The following is a 15672-nucleotide window of genomic DNA, read 5'->3' as shown; positions in this document are numbered from 1 at the left end:
AAAAGAATAAAAAATGGGGACATAAACAAGCTGGTCATATACAACTACAAATTATTTACATAAAGTAAACTTTACATAAAAAAAAAATAATGATGATAATTTCGGATGAACCCATGAACATTATGCTACAGTGGGATGCAACAGCCTGAAACTGGCCGAAACAGCTGCGATTTCAGAACCGTCACATTATTGTCCAGCATCAAGCAAAGACAACAACTAGGGAGACAGAAATGACTGGACTTGGGTTAAGACGCGCGGCCGGCTGAGGTTCATAAATGATTCGTCATGTTTAATATTAAGGTTGTGAGTTTAATCCCACAAATTTCCACCTGACAATAAATACATTCAGCAGAACAGAAGGTGATGAAGTTTTTACGTCTTACAGCGCGAGTTTAATCTGATGTTCAGGACCTTTTAATAGAGGAACAGGGTTCAAAAGCAAACAAACAAACAAACAAACAAACAAAAACGTCTTTAGTGAAGTGCGTCAGGTTTAGAGTAAAACACACCATGGAGATTTCTCAGCTGATGTTTGAGTGTGTGTTTGAGTTTCAGGAATAAAATATAAAAGTTTTAGATAAAAGTGCTAAAGTCTAAAGAATAAAAAGTGGCGGCTTTCAAAATTACAAAATTACTCAAAAAAAACAAAAAAAAAAACAAACAAAAATAATGAACAAAGCAACCCCCCCCCCCCCCCCCCACCGAGCCTGCTGCTAACTGAAACACACTCTCTCTCTCTCTCTCACACACACACACACACACACACACAGCTCTAACGCGATTTAAATATGAAGCCTGTTGTGCAAAACCTGTGTGTGAGCTACAAAAGCAGATATATTACATGTGCACTTTATTTACACATTATAACCACAAACCCAAAAGGAAGAAGAAGAAGAAGAAGGAAACAAAAAGTACTAAAAACCCAAAGAAAAGCGACGATGATCAGGAGACTCCTAATACTGCGGGACGTCTACGGTGAGAGATCGGAGCGTCCGGCGAGACGAGATTTATTGCTTGGATCTGCGTGGAACAGATCGTCTGTGCTTGCTGCTCTCGCGTCTCACACTCGTCCCGCTCCGCCGGAGAACGACCGGAAAGCTCGCAAACGAGCCGAAATCAATATTGCAACTCTCCTAGCGGCGTGAAACAGCTCTGATTTTGCGTTAAAGTGCAATCACAGCTCGGGTCTCTGGTCGAACCTCTAACAGGACGGGGGGAGCTACATCCAGACGGTCGACACGGCATGATATACATTCGCAGGGATATCTGTGTCTCGGTGTGTAGGTGTGTGTGTGTGTGTGTGTGTGTGTGTGTGTGTGTTCTTCTAAACAGCTTGATGCTGATGAGAAACAGAATGAAGAAAGCGTACACGAGGAGAGAGAAAGAGAGAGAGAGAGAGAGACAGAGAATGTAGACCAATCTAGTACTTCTGTTTGTGTGTGTGTGTGTGTGTGTGTGCATTTACACTGCTAGGCTTAGTTTAACACCCAAGATAGTCCAGGCGTGTATGGTGTTATTACATTGCTTCACAGTGTCTCCATGGCAACGGGTCTCTACCCCTCTCTCTGTCCTCTTCATAAATACTTCTGTAAAATTAAAAACAATAAAAATGAAGTGATGTAATTAAAATATGAAAATAAAATGTTACAATATCATTTTTTTTCTTCAGTCGTTCAGAGGTTAAAGAGCAGATTAAATGATTTAGAAAAGAAAAAAAAGAAGAAATTAGAAAGAAAAATTAAGTAGTATGATATGTAACACCAAAATTAAATAAAAAATAAAAAGTAACTTTAAAATAAAGAAGTAATTAAGCTAAAGAGAATAGTGTAATAGCTAAATAGTTCAAGTGTGGTTTAAATTACAGCCCTGCATTAAAACTAAACTTTTTTTCTACATTTAATAAAAAAACAAATTATTACTAAAAATACATCAAAGAGTACAAGAAAAAAAACAATAAAGAAAAGGTATATTAAATTTTAAAATTTCACTACATTTCGTACTGTGTATGTTTGTGTACGTGACAAATAAAATTTGAATTTAAATTTGAATTTGAGAAACGTAAGAAAAAGTTTCAACTTTTAAAACTGTAACTGAGAAAATATTAACAGATAAAACAAATATAAAATTAAATACTTAAAATTCAAATAAAAAAATACAATTGAGAATATAAAATTAAATTAAATTAAAGTGTATTTTTTATACTGTCGATCTAACTAACGAACACTTTTAATCTTGGAACAGGGGTGCAAATATTTTTTGCACTGGCGACAAAATAAAATAAAACAAAACAAAAATTAAAATATATACATAAAATTAAAAATAGAGTAAAAGTTTTAATATTTATTTTAAGCACACACACACACACACACACACACCTGATCAGGGCCCATCGACATCCTCCCCATCATGCTCATGTTCATCTGACCCATGTGACCTGCGTTCGCGCCGTTTATCATCATGGAGCCGTAGGGCGTGGCCGAGCCCTGCTGTGGGAACGCCTGCTGTGGATACGAGCTGCGCACACACACACACCAGTTTATTAGGAACACCAGTACACACACAGTGATCCAATGACTCGGTGCTGTTTTGGTTCTGGTACCAGGTTTAAGGATTTTTACGTCTGATGCGTGACGTGTCCAGGGTGGACGTTTAACGTTATGTAAATCTGAACCTCACCAGCTTTATTTCTCCTGATTAAGTGTCTAAGTGTTTATGACCCGAGGTCATGAGAAACGACCCGCCGTGTGTGAGACGGTTCACCTGCTGCGCGTCATTCCGCCCTGAGGCCAGCCCTTCATGTCCGGACTCTGGTACATGGGCCCGCCCTGTGGGTGCTGCTGCATCATGGGATTCTGTGGAGGCCCCATGCGACCTGCCATCATGGCGCTGGGGGGACTGGGACCTCCGGCGGGGACGAAGGACGGATCGCCCTGCTGTCCCATTCCTGCAGAAACGCATACAGAAACGCAGTGTTTAAACGACACCTCACCAGGACGGAAGACGAGCAGCACCATTATTGAGACACAGGATCGAGATCCCACCTCCCACCCTGCACCAAATAAACAGCCCCCCCCCCCACCCCTCCACCCCCGCAGTCCAGCCCTGTTGTTCCTACTCCTCACCTAAAATCAAGGAAAAAAAGAACTAAAATCATCCCCTGTGACGTTAATCCGCTCCTCACCGTAGTTTCCTCCGTAGCTGAACTGCTGCTGCCCCGGCTGGCCCATGCCCGGCCCCCCCATGCCCTCCATGCCTGTGGGGGCCGTAACGTTGGGCGGAGGACTGAAACCTCCACCTGCTGCCTGCTGCTGCATCAACATCATCATCCTGTGTCTCCGCAACTGCATGTCTCTGTTACGCTGAGCCATCATCTGAGCGTTTAGGAAACTCTGCTAATAGACAGAGACACAGAGAGAGAGAGAGACACACACAGAGACGAGAGAAAGAGGAAGAGAGAGAGACACAGAGAGTGAGAGACACACAGAGAGAGAGCAAGACAGAGACAGACAGAGAGAGAAAAAGCGAGAAAGAGACAGAGAGAGAGAGAGAGACAGAGACAGGCAGAGAGACAGAGAGAAACAAAGAAAGACACAGAGAAAGAGAGAGAGAGAGAGAGAGAGAGAGAGAGACACAGAGAAAGCGCAAGACAGAGACAGACAGAGAGAGAAAAAGAGAGAAAGAGAGACAGAGACAGACAGAGAGAGAGACACACAGAGAGAGGGAGAGAGACAGAGAGAGAGACAGATCAGTAAATACTATAACAAAAGTGTTTTCCTACAACACCTACAGGTCACCTGGTACAACGTCTTAACGAGAGCCTGTGCAGAGTCACATCACTGCAGGTGGTTATAAAACGTACAGCACACGTACAGCATCACCTCAGCGTACCAACTTCCCACTTTAGGAATTTCTGCCTTAAGAACTGAAATTTTGAAAGAAATCTGCCTCGACACGCGATACATTTTCAGCGTATGAGCGACTGTATCGAGCCGAGCATCGGCTATTTAACTTTTTAAGCACCGCGGGTCCCAAGAATGTTATCAAGAACGATAGCAAAAAGAAAAGGGAGCCGCTTACCGTTTGGTTTTTAAAGCAGCGGCTGCCGAGAGGAATTATAAATGAATGTTAAGTGAGGTTTTATATTTTATTTACGCGTTTTTTCGCGTAAATGTTATGATTGTTTTTATATGCAACAATTTGATTATACTGTGGAGAATTAGTGATATTGGTAATATTTCTGGGTGGCTGGAACGGATTATCTGTATTTACATTGTTTCCTTTGGGACAACGTGTCTCACAATACGACATGTCACCTTAAGAACGGCTGTAAATGCATGTGTGACACAAGCGAGAGTGTATAAAAGCTGTTGTACAGTATATGTGAGGGTGTATTTTCACACTCTTTTACACTCTGCCCGTGAGTTGAAGTGAACCCGCGCTCCATGTGCCTGTTCTCGCTCATGCTCGCTTTAAACCGCGTGCCCTAAACACGACACTCAGGTTTGTTTGCTGGATGCACATGGCAGAGCTGTAGATCGTGCAGAACTCATTGTGGTGTGTAGTTGGTGATTTTAAAGCGCCTACCTGGCCTCCCATTCCCGGCTGCATGCCAGGTCTCATGCCAGGGCCTCCCCCTCCCCCTCCTCCTCCACCAGGATTCTCCATCTTCATGCCGAGACCCTGCCGAGCCTGGCTCATGAACTGAGACGAGACGTTAACGTTAGGCTCATGGGTTTTTTACAGGACATACTCTACACACTGCGTGTGTGTGTGTTACCTGTTGCCCTTGTAGCCTCTGCTGCAGCTGCAAGCGTGTAGGTTTGGTGGCGCTCATCATCCTGGGTCTCATCATGGCAGCACGTGGATGCCCCATGCCCCCCATCGGCCCCATGCCGCCCATGCCGGGGTAGTTACCCTGCTGCCCCATCTGGTTGAGCATGGGGCTGTAGGGTGCCGGAGGAGGCGCGCCCTGCATGGGGCTGGCACCGTACCCTGAGGGCATGGGCATGGATGGGGGTCCGGGGTAACCCTGGGGGTACATGGGCTTCTGCTCCATCACCATGGACGAGTCCTGGGCGGGGAACGGCTCGGGCTGCAGATCTCCACCTTGACCCTACACCAGTGGGGGGTGGGGGCAGACCAGAACAGAGAAAGATTGTGAGTGTTGCTGAATCCTGGTTTCTGATTGGTCAGAAGGTGCTGATTCATTTTCGTATATATATTTTCTATAACTGTAATTTACACCATCCTGTTTTTCCACCCACCTGGCTGATGATGTCAGGGATGCCCAGGGCGCGATCGATCTCCTCCAGAGCTAAAACGTCGGTGTTGTTGAGCAGAGAGTCGAGCTGATCTAACAGCGCTCTCTCGTCACTCTGACCCTCAGAGGTGGAGGGAGGAACCAACAACTCGTCCAGAGCATTGCCAAACTGACGTCTGAACAAACACACGAATACAGTATTCATTTCAAACATTACACTAATGTACACTGCCTGCCCTTAATCATTTACTAGTTACAACTACACCGTGTTCCAAATTATTACGCTAATGATATCTTTCTCTGATTTTCATAACTAGTCAATGCAAAAGACAGTCAGTCATCAACCATCAACCATTAAACAAACCTACTAACGATAATATTTATTTAAAATAAATAAATAAATAAATAAATAAATAAAAAAAACGCACTGTTCCAAATTATTATGCACAACAGAGTTGAAACATTTTATAAATGTAAAAAACTGTAAATAGGCTTTTGTTGAATTTGCAGCATTAGGTCATATTTACAGAAATCAATAGCTATTTAAATCAAAAACATCCTAACATGTTACATGTTACATCTTAACATAGGACCCCTTCTTTGATATCACCTTCACAATTCTTGCATTCATTGAACTTGTGAGTTTTTGGACAGTTTCTGCTTGAATTTTTTTGCAGGATGTCAGAATAGCCTCCCAGAGCTGCTGTTTTGATGTGAACTGCCTCCTACCCTAGATCTTTTGCTTGAGGATGCTCCAAAGGTTCTCAATGGGGTTGAGGTCAGGGGAGGATGGTGGTCACACCATGAGTTCCTCATCTTTTATTCCCATAGCACCCAATGACACAGAGGTATTCTTTGCAGCATGAGATGGTGCATTGCCATGCATGAAGATTTTGCTACAAGAGGCACGGTTCTGCTTTTTGTACCATGGAAGAAAGTTAAAAACCTTTGCCGAGGTCATTTTCACACCTTCAGGGACCCTAAATGGGCCTACCAGCTCTCTCCCCATGATTCCGGCCCAAAACAAGACCCCACCGCCTCCTTGTTGACGTCGCAGCCTTGTTGGGACATGGTGGCCATCCACCAACCATCCACTACTCGATCCATCTGGACCATCCAGGGGGACCGGACACTTATCAGTAAACAAGACTAGTCTTCATGTATGTCTAGGACCACTGCAACCGTTTCTGCTTGTGAGCATTGGTTACGGTTGGCCGAATAGTAGATTTCTGCACAACTGCAAGTCTCTAAAGGATCCTACACCCTGAGGTTCGTGGGACTCCAGAGGCTCCAGCAGCTTCAAATACCTGTTTGCTGCTTTGTAATGGCATTTCAGCAGCTGCTCTCTTAATTCGATGAATTTGTCTTGCAGAAACCTTCCTCATTCTGTCTCTATCTGCACAAACCCGTCTGTGATCTGAATCAGTTACGAATGTCTTCACAGTACGATGATCACGCTTAAGTTTTTGTGAAATATCTAATGCCGAATTTGACACTTTTCGGCAGCAGAGAGATCCTTTTTCTTTCCCATATCGCTTGAAATCCGTGGCCTGTTTAATAATGTGGAACAACCTTCTTCAGTACTTTTCCTTTAATTGGGCTCATCTGAGAAAATAATTATCACACGTGTCTGAGATTCATTTCAGTGATCCAAAGAGCCCTGAGACACAACACCCTCCATGAGTTTAATTTAAAAGCTAAACATTTAATGTTTATGACACTTACATCCAATTTGCATAATAATTTGGAACGCGGTGTAGTTAAACCAATAATTATATTTAAAAGACACCAATATAGGGCTCTTCCAAACGGTTGTGATGTTGCTTTATGATAGAAGAATATCAACGTTTTTGGGGATTAAATCCACTAGCAACTGAAACAGCACGCTATTTAGAGACACACGACATCTAAATGTATATATATATATTTTTTTTATGCAGCATACCTCAACCGATTGGTAGAGATGGCCCAATCAGCTTACGTTCAATACATTTTTAAACTAAGCAATTTCACAGGAGAGGGAGGCGTTGATGCCGGGCGATAAGGGCATCACAGCACTGCTCATGTTCAGTACAACACTGACTATGGCTAGTATAACACTGACACTGGCTAGTGTGGCAAGCGCTATACAAATAAAACTGAATCGAATTGAAAACTGACTTCATACAACAGTAACTATTGCATTATATGATATTGCGACTAAATATGCTCTACCAAAAAGCTGAGCAGAGCGTTACAGAGTTAACTCAAGTAAGTATGAAGTTATATTGTGAGACACGACTGAGTGAAGTATAATATAAACTGCTTTGATAATAATGATGATGATGATGATGATGTACAGGAGGATAAATGACCTGTTGTCCATCCCCATCATGTTGTCTGTCCAGGATGGCGACTGACTGTCTGGACACGGCTGCTGGCTGAACGGCCCCATGGCCACGCCCATCTCACCGGAGCCTGAAGAGGAAGACGTAACGTAAACTCGCGCTGCTTCATCTCAATCCACATAAACAGTTAAAAGGAGAAGACTGACCCATCGTACCCATTTCCATTAACTGTTGCTGCAGCATGGACCTGGCTCCAGGAACGCTGTTGCACCGGTTCACCAGGGGTCCTCCCATCATGCCCTTGGAGTTGTAGGAATCGACGGCAGGACGCATTATGGAGGGGCTGCCGGTGGCGCGCGGCATCCCCCATTCTCCCGCCGGGCCCATGGGCGAGCGCTCCGGCATTCCCATTCCTCTGTTCATTATTCCTAAAGGAGCACGACGGAAATTTATTGATACACAGACATCAGTTTCCGGTGGAACGCAGAAGTCCATCAAGTTTTATTCCAAAAACCATTAATGACCAAGTGAAAAATCTCTGATATCACGTACTGCTAGCTGATTAGTTTATTAATAATTTGTTTTAATATTATCAGAAATTATTTGTAATTACTTTTTTTTATGTAGTTACATATTAACATAAATATTAAATATATTTATATTAATACTTTAAAAAAGAGAGAGAAAGCATTCCTTGAATAATGTTTAATTTTTTTTTTTACAAAAATTAGGCTTGTTTTGGCTTATTGTAACAAAAATATGTGCGCAATTTAAACATTTTTTAATTTTCTGAAAAAAAAAATGCTAGACAAATGCTAGCACATTCAATATTTTTTTCCCCTCTGGACTTTTCTATTCAGATGTTTTTTGATTAACATTCTGCATTAAGGAGCTGGATTTCATGTGTTTATGTCGCATTAGACATCACAGGAATAAAGTATATCACATGATCATGTACCATCATCAGGAAACGACTGTGGCTTGTTCCCTCCATCAGGAGCTCCTGCAGCGTCCCCCTGCGCAGGGAAATCTGATCCAGAACTCCTCAGGCCTCCGAGGATGGTGTCCAGCTATAGAGGGAGAGAAAACCGTTCAACACTCTCCAAACTTTCAGAGAGATTAGAACGTTTAGAAGTTGAGAAGTGTTAGATGTTCACCTCGTCAGAAGACTCTGACTTGATCTTGGCCTCGACGTTCTCCTGCGCTCCTCTGCTGAGCGGCGGGCCACTGTTCCCCCCGCCGATGCCTTTTCCTTCCAGATCCTCCGGCTTTGGTTTGATGTCGCTGGACTCTTTGGCGCTGGAGTCGTCCTTGTTGTTGAGGAGGTAGTGGAGCAGGGCGTTGGTTTTCTTCTCCTTTGGGCTGTGTTGCTCCTGCTTGGGCTCTGACGCTCCCGAGGCTCCTCCTGGTCCTGCACTGGCGCCTCCATTTTCTCCCCCGGCGCCTCCCCCGTCCTGCCCAATCATCGCCTTACCCGTTGCCTCGGCGGTGATTTTCGCGACTTCGTCAGGTGTGTTTCCATTCTGGAGAAGCTTGTGGAGGATCTTGTGCTTTTTCTGGAGCGATGCCGTGTAGTGAGAAGAACCCAGGGCTTCAGACGGTCCTCCTGATACACCTCCGAGAACTTGGCTCTGATTGGTGGATGAAGAGACGCCGGTGGAAGACGGACTCGTCACGCACCCTGGTTCCTTGCCCTCCAAGCTGGCTCCTGTGGGAGGTCCAGGAGGTCCACTTCCAACCCCGAGTCCCAGCTCCTCAGTGGGTGAGGTGAGCAGCTGGAGCAACTTCTTGTGACCCTTTCCGTCTGGAATCTTCCGAGGAGGCTCCGATGAAGAATTTGCAGCTTCGTTGGTTGCCTCCCCGGACTCTTTGCTGCCTCCTCCTGCCTGGCTGTCGGGTCGCTCCGCGCTGCTGCTCTCGGCTTGGTGGGCGTGGCTGTGGTGATGGTGGTGGTGCACGGAGTGATGCTGATCTCCAGGTCCGTGACCGTGGGCTCCTGCTGGGCTTTTTGAGTCTCCGTGTCCCGGCTTGCAGGTTTGGGAGGAAGAGGACGAGGAGTGGACACTTGGAGAGCTGTCTGGTTTGTGTGCTGTAGAAGGGGACGTCAGGGTGGATGGCAAGGAGGCGCCTACTCCTTCGCTGATGGCCTGAAGGGCGTTGAGGGAGCTGCTGGAATAAGTGGTTCCACCTCCACCACCTCCTGATGCCCCAACACTCCCCGGGCCCATGGGAGAATGCATGCCTGTAAAGAAGAAGAGGCTTAAACTTCATTTTGAACATTAGAACATCACCAAGTCCTGCCCGTAACACCTGTTTCCGTTACCTCCTGGAGAGAACTGACTGGAGGCCATCTTTGGGCTTCCTCTGTTGCGTGGAGACATGAGGAGACCCTGCTGAGGTCCATTCAAACCCGGGCTGCCTTGAGACGGGCTGTTCATGCCTCCGAGCCCGTATCCTCCTGAGGCCTGGAAGAGAGGCTGCTGATGCTGCTGCTGATGATGATGATGATGTGGATGCTGCATCCCAGGACCAGGGTGATTCATGGGATTCATCTGCGCCATGGGATTCATCTGATTCATTTGTCCCACTGGATTCATTTGACCCATTTGACTCATTTGACTCATCTGCATCATTCGACTGCCCATGCTACCCCCGTACATGGACCCCCCACCACCCATGTGACCCATGTGCCCCATGTCCTTCATGCCGTAACCCCGATTCATACCCATCCCTCCCATAGCACCCATCCCCCCCATGCCCCCCATCCCCATGCCCCCACCAGGACCCATGTTCATTTGACCGTTGGGGTTGGTGCCCCCCATGCCCTGCTGCCTCATGCCACCCTGCATCATGCTGCCCGGTTGGTTGCCGCGACAGCCGTTCGGTTCCCTGTGAGGACAAAACAAGGCGCTCTTACTAAAGTCCAGGTGATGTTTGGTGGTGTGTACAGGTGTGTGTGTGTGTGTGTGTGTGTCACCTCTGTAACAGGTGAGTAGATATGAAGCCCTGGGGCTCGTTGGTCATGGGGTTGCGGTAGAGCTTGCTTTTTGTCTGTGCAGTGACGGGGGTGCCATCTGATAACGAAAACCTGTACACGGGGGTCTCTGCGTGGCCATGGATAAAGGCTACGGCAAGAGAGAGGGGATAAAAAAAAAATTAAAAAACTGTAAAAAAACAAAAACTGTAAAGTTCTATGAAGTTTCTTTGTTTTTATATGAAACATTTTATCCATAAGTTTGACACACGCAGACATTATACTAATAAATCATGCAAATGAAACCACATTTAATCCATAAAAATCCCTTTCAGACTAATAACGGCTTTAGAAATATATCTGACCATTTTTAAAGAATGAACAAAGAATTCTTCTATTCCGCAGTAACTAGACATTATATTGTATTGAAATCAATTCAGTCCAATGATATTCATAAAGCATTTTTAACAACAGTCATTGTAGCAAAGCAGCTCTACAGAATTAAAATCAAACAAATGTTTATATTGTTACTCAACACACACACACAAACACACACACACACACACACACACACACACACTGGAACAGATGCCTTACATGTAAAGAAGAAACCACACCCACTCATTAATGGTTTTGGGAATATATGAAATCTAACTGCTTCAGGTCCAATCCTGGGTCTCTATAGCTGTGTGTGTGTGTGTGTGTCTCTCACTAACCCTCGTGATAGTGGCGTTTATTTGACCAGGGCTGTCCATCACTGTGCTGCAGAAACATCTGTATACATCGTCTCAGCAGGTCCTCCCAACCCGGACGCATGGAGGCACGCAGGGAATTCTGGTCTATCTGAATCAGTTTGCCTGTTTAAAACACACACACAAACACACATTTATATTATATACACACACATACATGTACAAACAAAAATAAACACAATCTACTTAATAAATTTGGTGATTAATGAATTCTGTATTACATCATCATTTATTGAAAATCACATCTGATTCATATCTCTTTGTATCTGTACGAAATACAAACAACAATCTTTAATCAGTCTTTAGTGAAACTCCGTCTGCAGGCGTTAAATGAGAGTGAAGCACTCCGGTTTGCACTAACGACCCGAGTTTTATCTTATAGTTTGTACTTCACATTAATGCTGTTTATTGTCACCATGGTTACTGAACATGCGAGACAAACTGGCTTTAAACCTCCAGAAGGATAAATAAACATAGGCTGATCCGTCCATTCATCTTTAAAGGTTCAGTTTTCATAGTCGTCTTTCCATTACTTTGATAATCGATTAGTTGGGCGATTAATTTTTTCTCGATTAATCGGATAGAAACAAAACGCTTCTTTAATTTGATGTTTTGCTAATAACTATATAAAACCATAAATCAGGGTATTATTTATGTATAAAAGTAAACTTTAAAAAAATGCAAAAGCCACATATAGAGTTTAATGATCTTTAATTTTGACATTTAAAGCTAATTTTATGTAAATCAACATTTGTTTAGTTTTTAACAATAATTGCAGATGGCAAGTGGACAGTGTTTGTTTTATATGTATATATATACACACAGTTATAGTTATATACAGCATATATATAAATATAAATAACTGACATTCAGTTGTTAAGATATAAACAGCTAAAATAATGTAATTTTGTATAATAAAATGATATATGCATAACTAAAACCACAGTAAATTACGTTTAAAAACACATTTGCTAGTTAACAAGTTAACTTTGTAGTGGACTATAAAAAAACTGTAGAAATGCAAAAAGCTAATAGTCACAAATTTACTGTTATTTGCGTTCGCTGAAAACCACAACAATCACTAAATGTAATATTCTACTGTTATTCACACCGTGTAATTTAAGCTAATCTAAAGTAGCGCCATTAAATTAATCACTATTGCTCATGAGGTTATTGCGCGATGTGATGCTAGCGAGTAGCATGTGAACAGATCTAGCGCGACTGTCCCGAAGTTAGCAAACAGGTTAAACAAAAGCACTTAAACTATACAACTTTTACACGATAAAGAGATACAGTTTTTAGCGACCCTGCTGACGTTTCGCCATCCGTAACACCAACATGTTTTCTGTTAAGTGTTCGTGCATGACATGCCATGAAAGCTCGGTCTTGCCCAGCGTGCAGGTTACCGTCTTCTTAGAGGCGTTTAATGTAAATTGCTATCAAACCTTGGAGGACTCGGGGCGCGCGCTTTATCCTGCAGACGCCCCTGTAACCTCCATTGCGCGAGCCGCTGTGTATCTGTGTGTATCTGTGCATCTTGTGGTCGCGCTCCTCAGTGACGTGAGCAGCCCAACTAATCGATAATGAAATTCGTTGACAACGAATTTCATTATCGATAGTTATCGATTTTATCGATTAGTTGCTGCAGCCCTAAGCAGAACCTCAGCCTACGAGTTTAATCTGTTCCAGAGGCGAGTTCTTAAGGTGACATGTCGTATTGTGAAACACATTGTCCCGGAGGAAATAACGTCAATGCAGATCATCTGTTCCAGCTGCACAAGAATATTACCAATATTACCACTTCCCAACACTATAATCATATTTTTGCATATAAAAACAAAACATTAAGAAAACAATGTGACAAGAAAAAGTAAAATATAAGATAAATAGACATTAAACATCACTTAACATAAATTCATGTTTCCTCTCGGCAGCGACTGCTTTAAGAAAACTAAAAGAGAGTCTTTATTCTTTTTGCTACCGTCCTTGATAACATCTTTAGGATCCGCGGTGCTACGTCTTCTATTTCCGGCTAAGTTGCACACACTGTAAGCCGTCTGAAACGTTCACGTGCTATGTCTTTACTAAATAAAACTCGTTACATGTTGCAATTTGTGCAAGATTTAGCGAAGACACAGCGCGTGAACAAGTTTTAAACGGCTTACATGACGTGCGCGCAACTTAGCCGGAAACAGTTTGCATGCGGAGACAAATTTCAGTTCTTATGAATGATTTATACGCTATGATCAAATCGAACCCAAATCCTACTTAAAGTTTAGATTTTCTACATTAAATGCTGATGGACCGACATCACGTGAAGAAAAACAGAAACCATTAGAGTTTTAATTGATGTTTTAATGTTCTGACCTGACGGATCGTGTCTGGTGTTGAAGCTCTCTGTTCTCTCCAACGCAGTTACTCGCCGCGCCACGCAGATCATACACGACTGCAGGTCTGAAAACACACACACACACACATTACAGTAATACAAACACACACACACACACAAGTCCTGTGTTAATCATTTAGATAAATGTTGTTTCGCGTCCCTGAGTGTTTTATTCCTCTCACACCACAGCAGGTCTCTCAGTATAATTTATGGTTTATTTAAGAACAGAACACACTCCACACGTCTGATGTTCAGAGAAACATGTATCCGGTGTGATGAGCAGCGATAAACACTCTGTACCTTCTCCCTCCTCCATCATGGCTTTGGGCTGCGTGAGGGCGAAACACTGCATGGTCTCGTAGTGCGGCATGGTGGCGCTGTCCTCCCCGGGACCCGAGCCGAACTTCACCAGCATGCGGCAGTTAAAGGTGTGGCTCTTCTGTCGAGGAGCTTCTCCTCCCCACGCCATGCTGTTCACTGAGGGACCGGAGAGAGAGAGAGAGAAAGATCAGAAACACACACACACACACACACGTATGTCTCTAATATAATAATATACACTGTACAATACAGAGGAGGGAACGGAGAACAGAAACAGAAAGACAGACAGAGGGATGAAGATGGACGGCTAGAAAGACAGAAAAAAAAAGAAGAGAGTGAAAAGTGTGTGTGTGTGTGTGTGTGTGTGTGTGTGTGTGTGTGTGTGTGTGTCTAACCGCTGTTGCGGGACAGGTTCTTGTGGAAGTCGTCGCGGTCGTCGTCGTGCAGGATGGTGTAGACGCTGGTGCTGATCAGCTCCTCCTGTGTGTACTGCAGGTACTGAGTGACGTTATCCGACACGAACACGATGCTGCCCTCTCTGTTCACCACGAACAGGAAACCGTCCAGCGCCTGCGGGATCATGGGAGTCATTTAGAGTACACTCGGGGGGTTTAAAAACAGCATTTAGCTTGTGTGTGTGTGTGTGTTTCTCACCTGGAGCAGCAGGGGTCCGAGGTGGTCCTTATCGATGACCCCCTGACCTGTGGAGGACACGTCGGCTTTCTGGACGTCATCATCACTTGACGAGGCTTTTCCTGTTAACACACACACACACACACACACACACACACACACACACAGAGGAGAATAAACAACTGAAACCAGAGTAAGAAAATAAAAAAGAAATTCAAAAGTCCATTAAAAAAATCATTGAATATCTACAAGCAATTATTTAATAACACTATTAAAAAATATTTTTTGAATCAGAACATTCCTATTTTAATTTATTTTAGCTGCAGCGGCGGAGCAGAAGACCTAGGAGGCGCTCTTTCACCCATCAGACACGCTGACCGTTTAACCTTAAATGAAGTATTGTGGGTGGGTATGCCAACTGGTGTGTGTGTGTGTGTGTGTGTGTGTGTGTGTGTGTGTGTGTGTGTGTGTGTGTGTGTGTGTGTGTGTCCAGGAGGGGGCAGTGCAGTCCACTCTGATGTGCATCTCTCTCTCTCTCTCTCTCTCTGTGATTAAGGAAGAGCGATGGAGGTGAGACAGCAGCGCAGGTAGACACGTTGACTTAATGAGTCCGACTCCAGGAGGTGAGACAGGTTTAGAGGCAGCGAGCGAGAGGATCCGCGGGATGATTTCACCTGATGAGATCCCCGGGGGTGTGAGCGTGGAGCACGAGGATGGAGAGGAAGGAGACGAGAGGACGAGACAGAAGAAACAGACATGGGACAAAAAAACCCCGAACAATCCAAACCCTCTGCTGCGGTAAATGCAGGAGTGGGCGGAGCTTAGAGCCAGGCTTGTGTTATGTTTAATGTACCTGACACAAAGGACGAACTCCAACATGAGAGAGAGAGAGAGAGAGAGAGAGAGAGAGAGAGAAAATGATTTCTCTAAAACGGTGACAGGAAGCACAAACACTTGGGGTGCCAATACTTCAATTTCTGATTATTGGTTAAAACTGAAACAAAAGCATTGGCACC

General features: G+C 44.1%; 1 protein-coding gene across 4 annotated transcripts in view; it reads right to left on the bottom strand.

Annotated features, from left to right (window-relative positions):
* Positions 1-711: 711 nt before the first annotated feature.
* The window catches only part of LOC128510484 (nuclear receptor coactivator 3-like), a 49014-nt gene continuing 34053 nt past the window's right edge, over positions 712-15672 (bottom strand). For 3 of the 4 annotated variants that reach the window (XM_053482807.1, XM_053482811.1, XM_053482810.1), the window contains exons 5-22: positions 14678-14778; positions 14419-14593; positions 14003-14179; positions 13681-13767; positions 11278-11418; positions 10565-10712; positions 9911-10476; positions 8745-9829; positions 8546-8657; positions 7803-8015; positions 7615-7717; positions 5265-5436; positions 4778-5113; positions 4585-4701; positions 3182-3392; positions 2761-2944; positions 2376-2514; positions 712-1586 (exon numbers count right to left, since the gene is read on the bottom strand). In XM_053482807.1, the coding sequence (XP_053338782.1) occupies positions 1575-1586; positions 2376-2514; positions 2761-2944; positions 3182-3392; positions 4585-4701; positions 4778-5113; positions 5265-5436; positions 7615-7717; positions 7803-8015; positions 8546-8657; positions 8745-9829; positions 9911-10476; positions 10565-10712; positions 11278-11418; positions 13681-13767; positions 14003-14179; positions 14419-14593; positions 14678-14778 (4079 nt within the window). In that variant the 3' untranslated portion in view covers positions 712-1574. The remainder of the gene's footprint in view (positions 1587-2375; positions 2515-2760; positions 2945-3181; positions 3393-4584; positions 4702-4777; positions 5114-5264; positions 5437-7614; positions 7718-7802; positions 8016-8545; positions 8658-8744; positions 9830-9910; positions 10477-10564; positions 10713-11277; positions 11419-13680; positions 13768-14002; positions 14180-14418; positions 14594-14677; positions 14779-15672) is intronic. The other variant, XM_053482812.1, reaches the window with a different exon arrangement.

This window comes from Clarias gariepinus, chromosome 22 (assembly GCF_024256425.1).
Source record: "Clarias gariepinus isolate MV-2021 ecotype Netherlands chromosome 22, CGAR_prim_01v2, whole genome shotgun sequence".
NCBI classification, from domain to species: Eukaryota; Metazoa; Chordata; class Actinopteri; order Siluriformes; family Clariidae; genus Clarias; species Clarias gariepinus.
The sequence above is the reverse complement of the archived record's forward strand: the minus strand, read 5'-3'. Positions and strand labels throughout refer to the sequence as shown.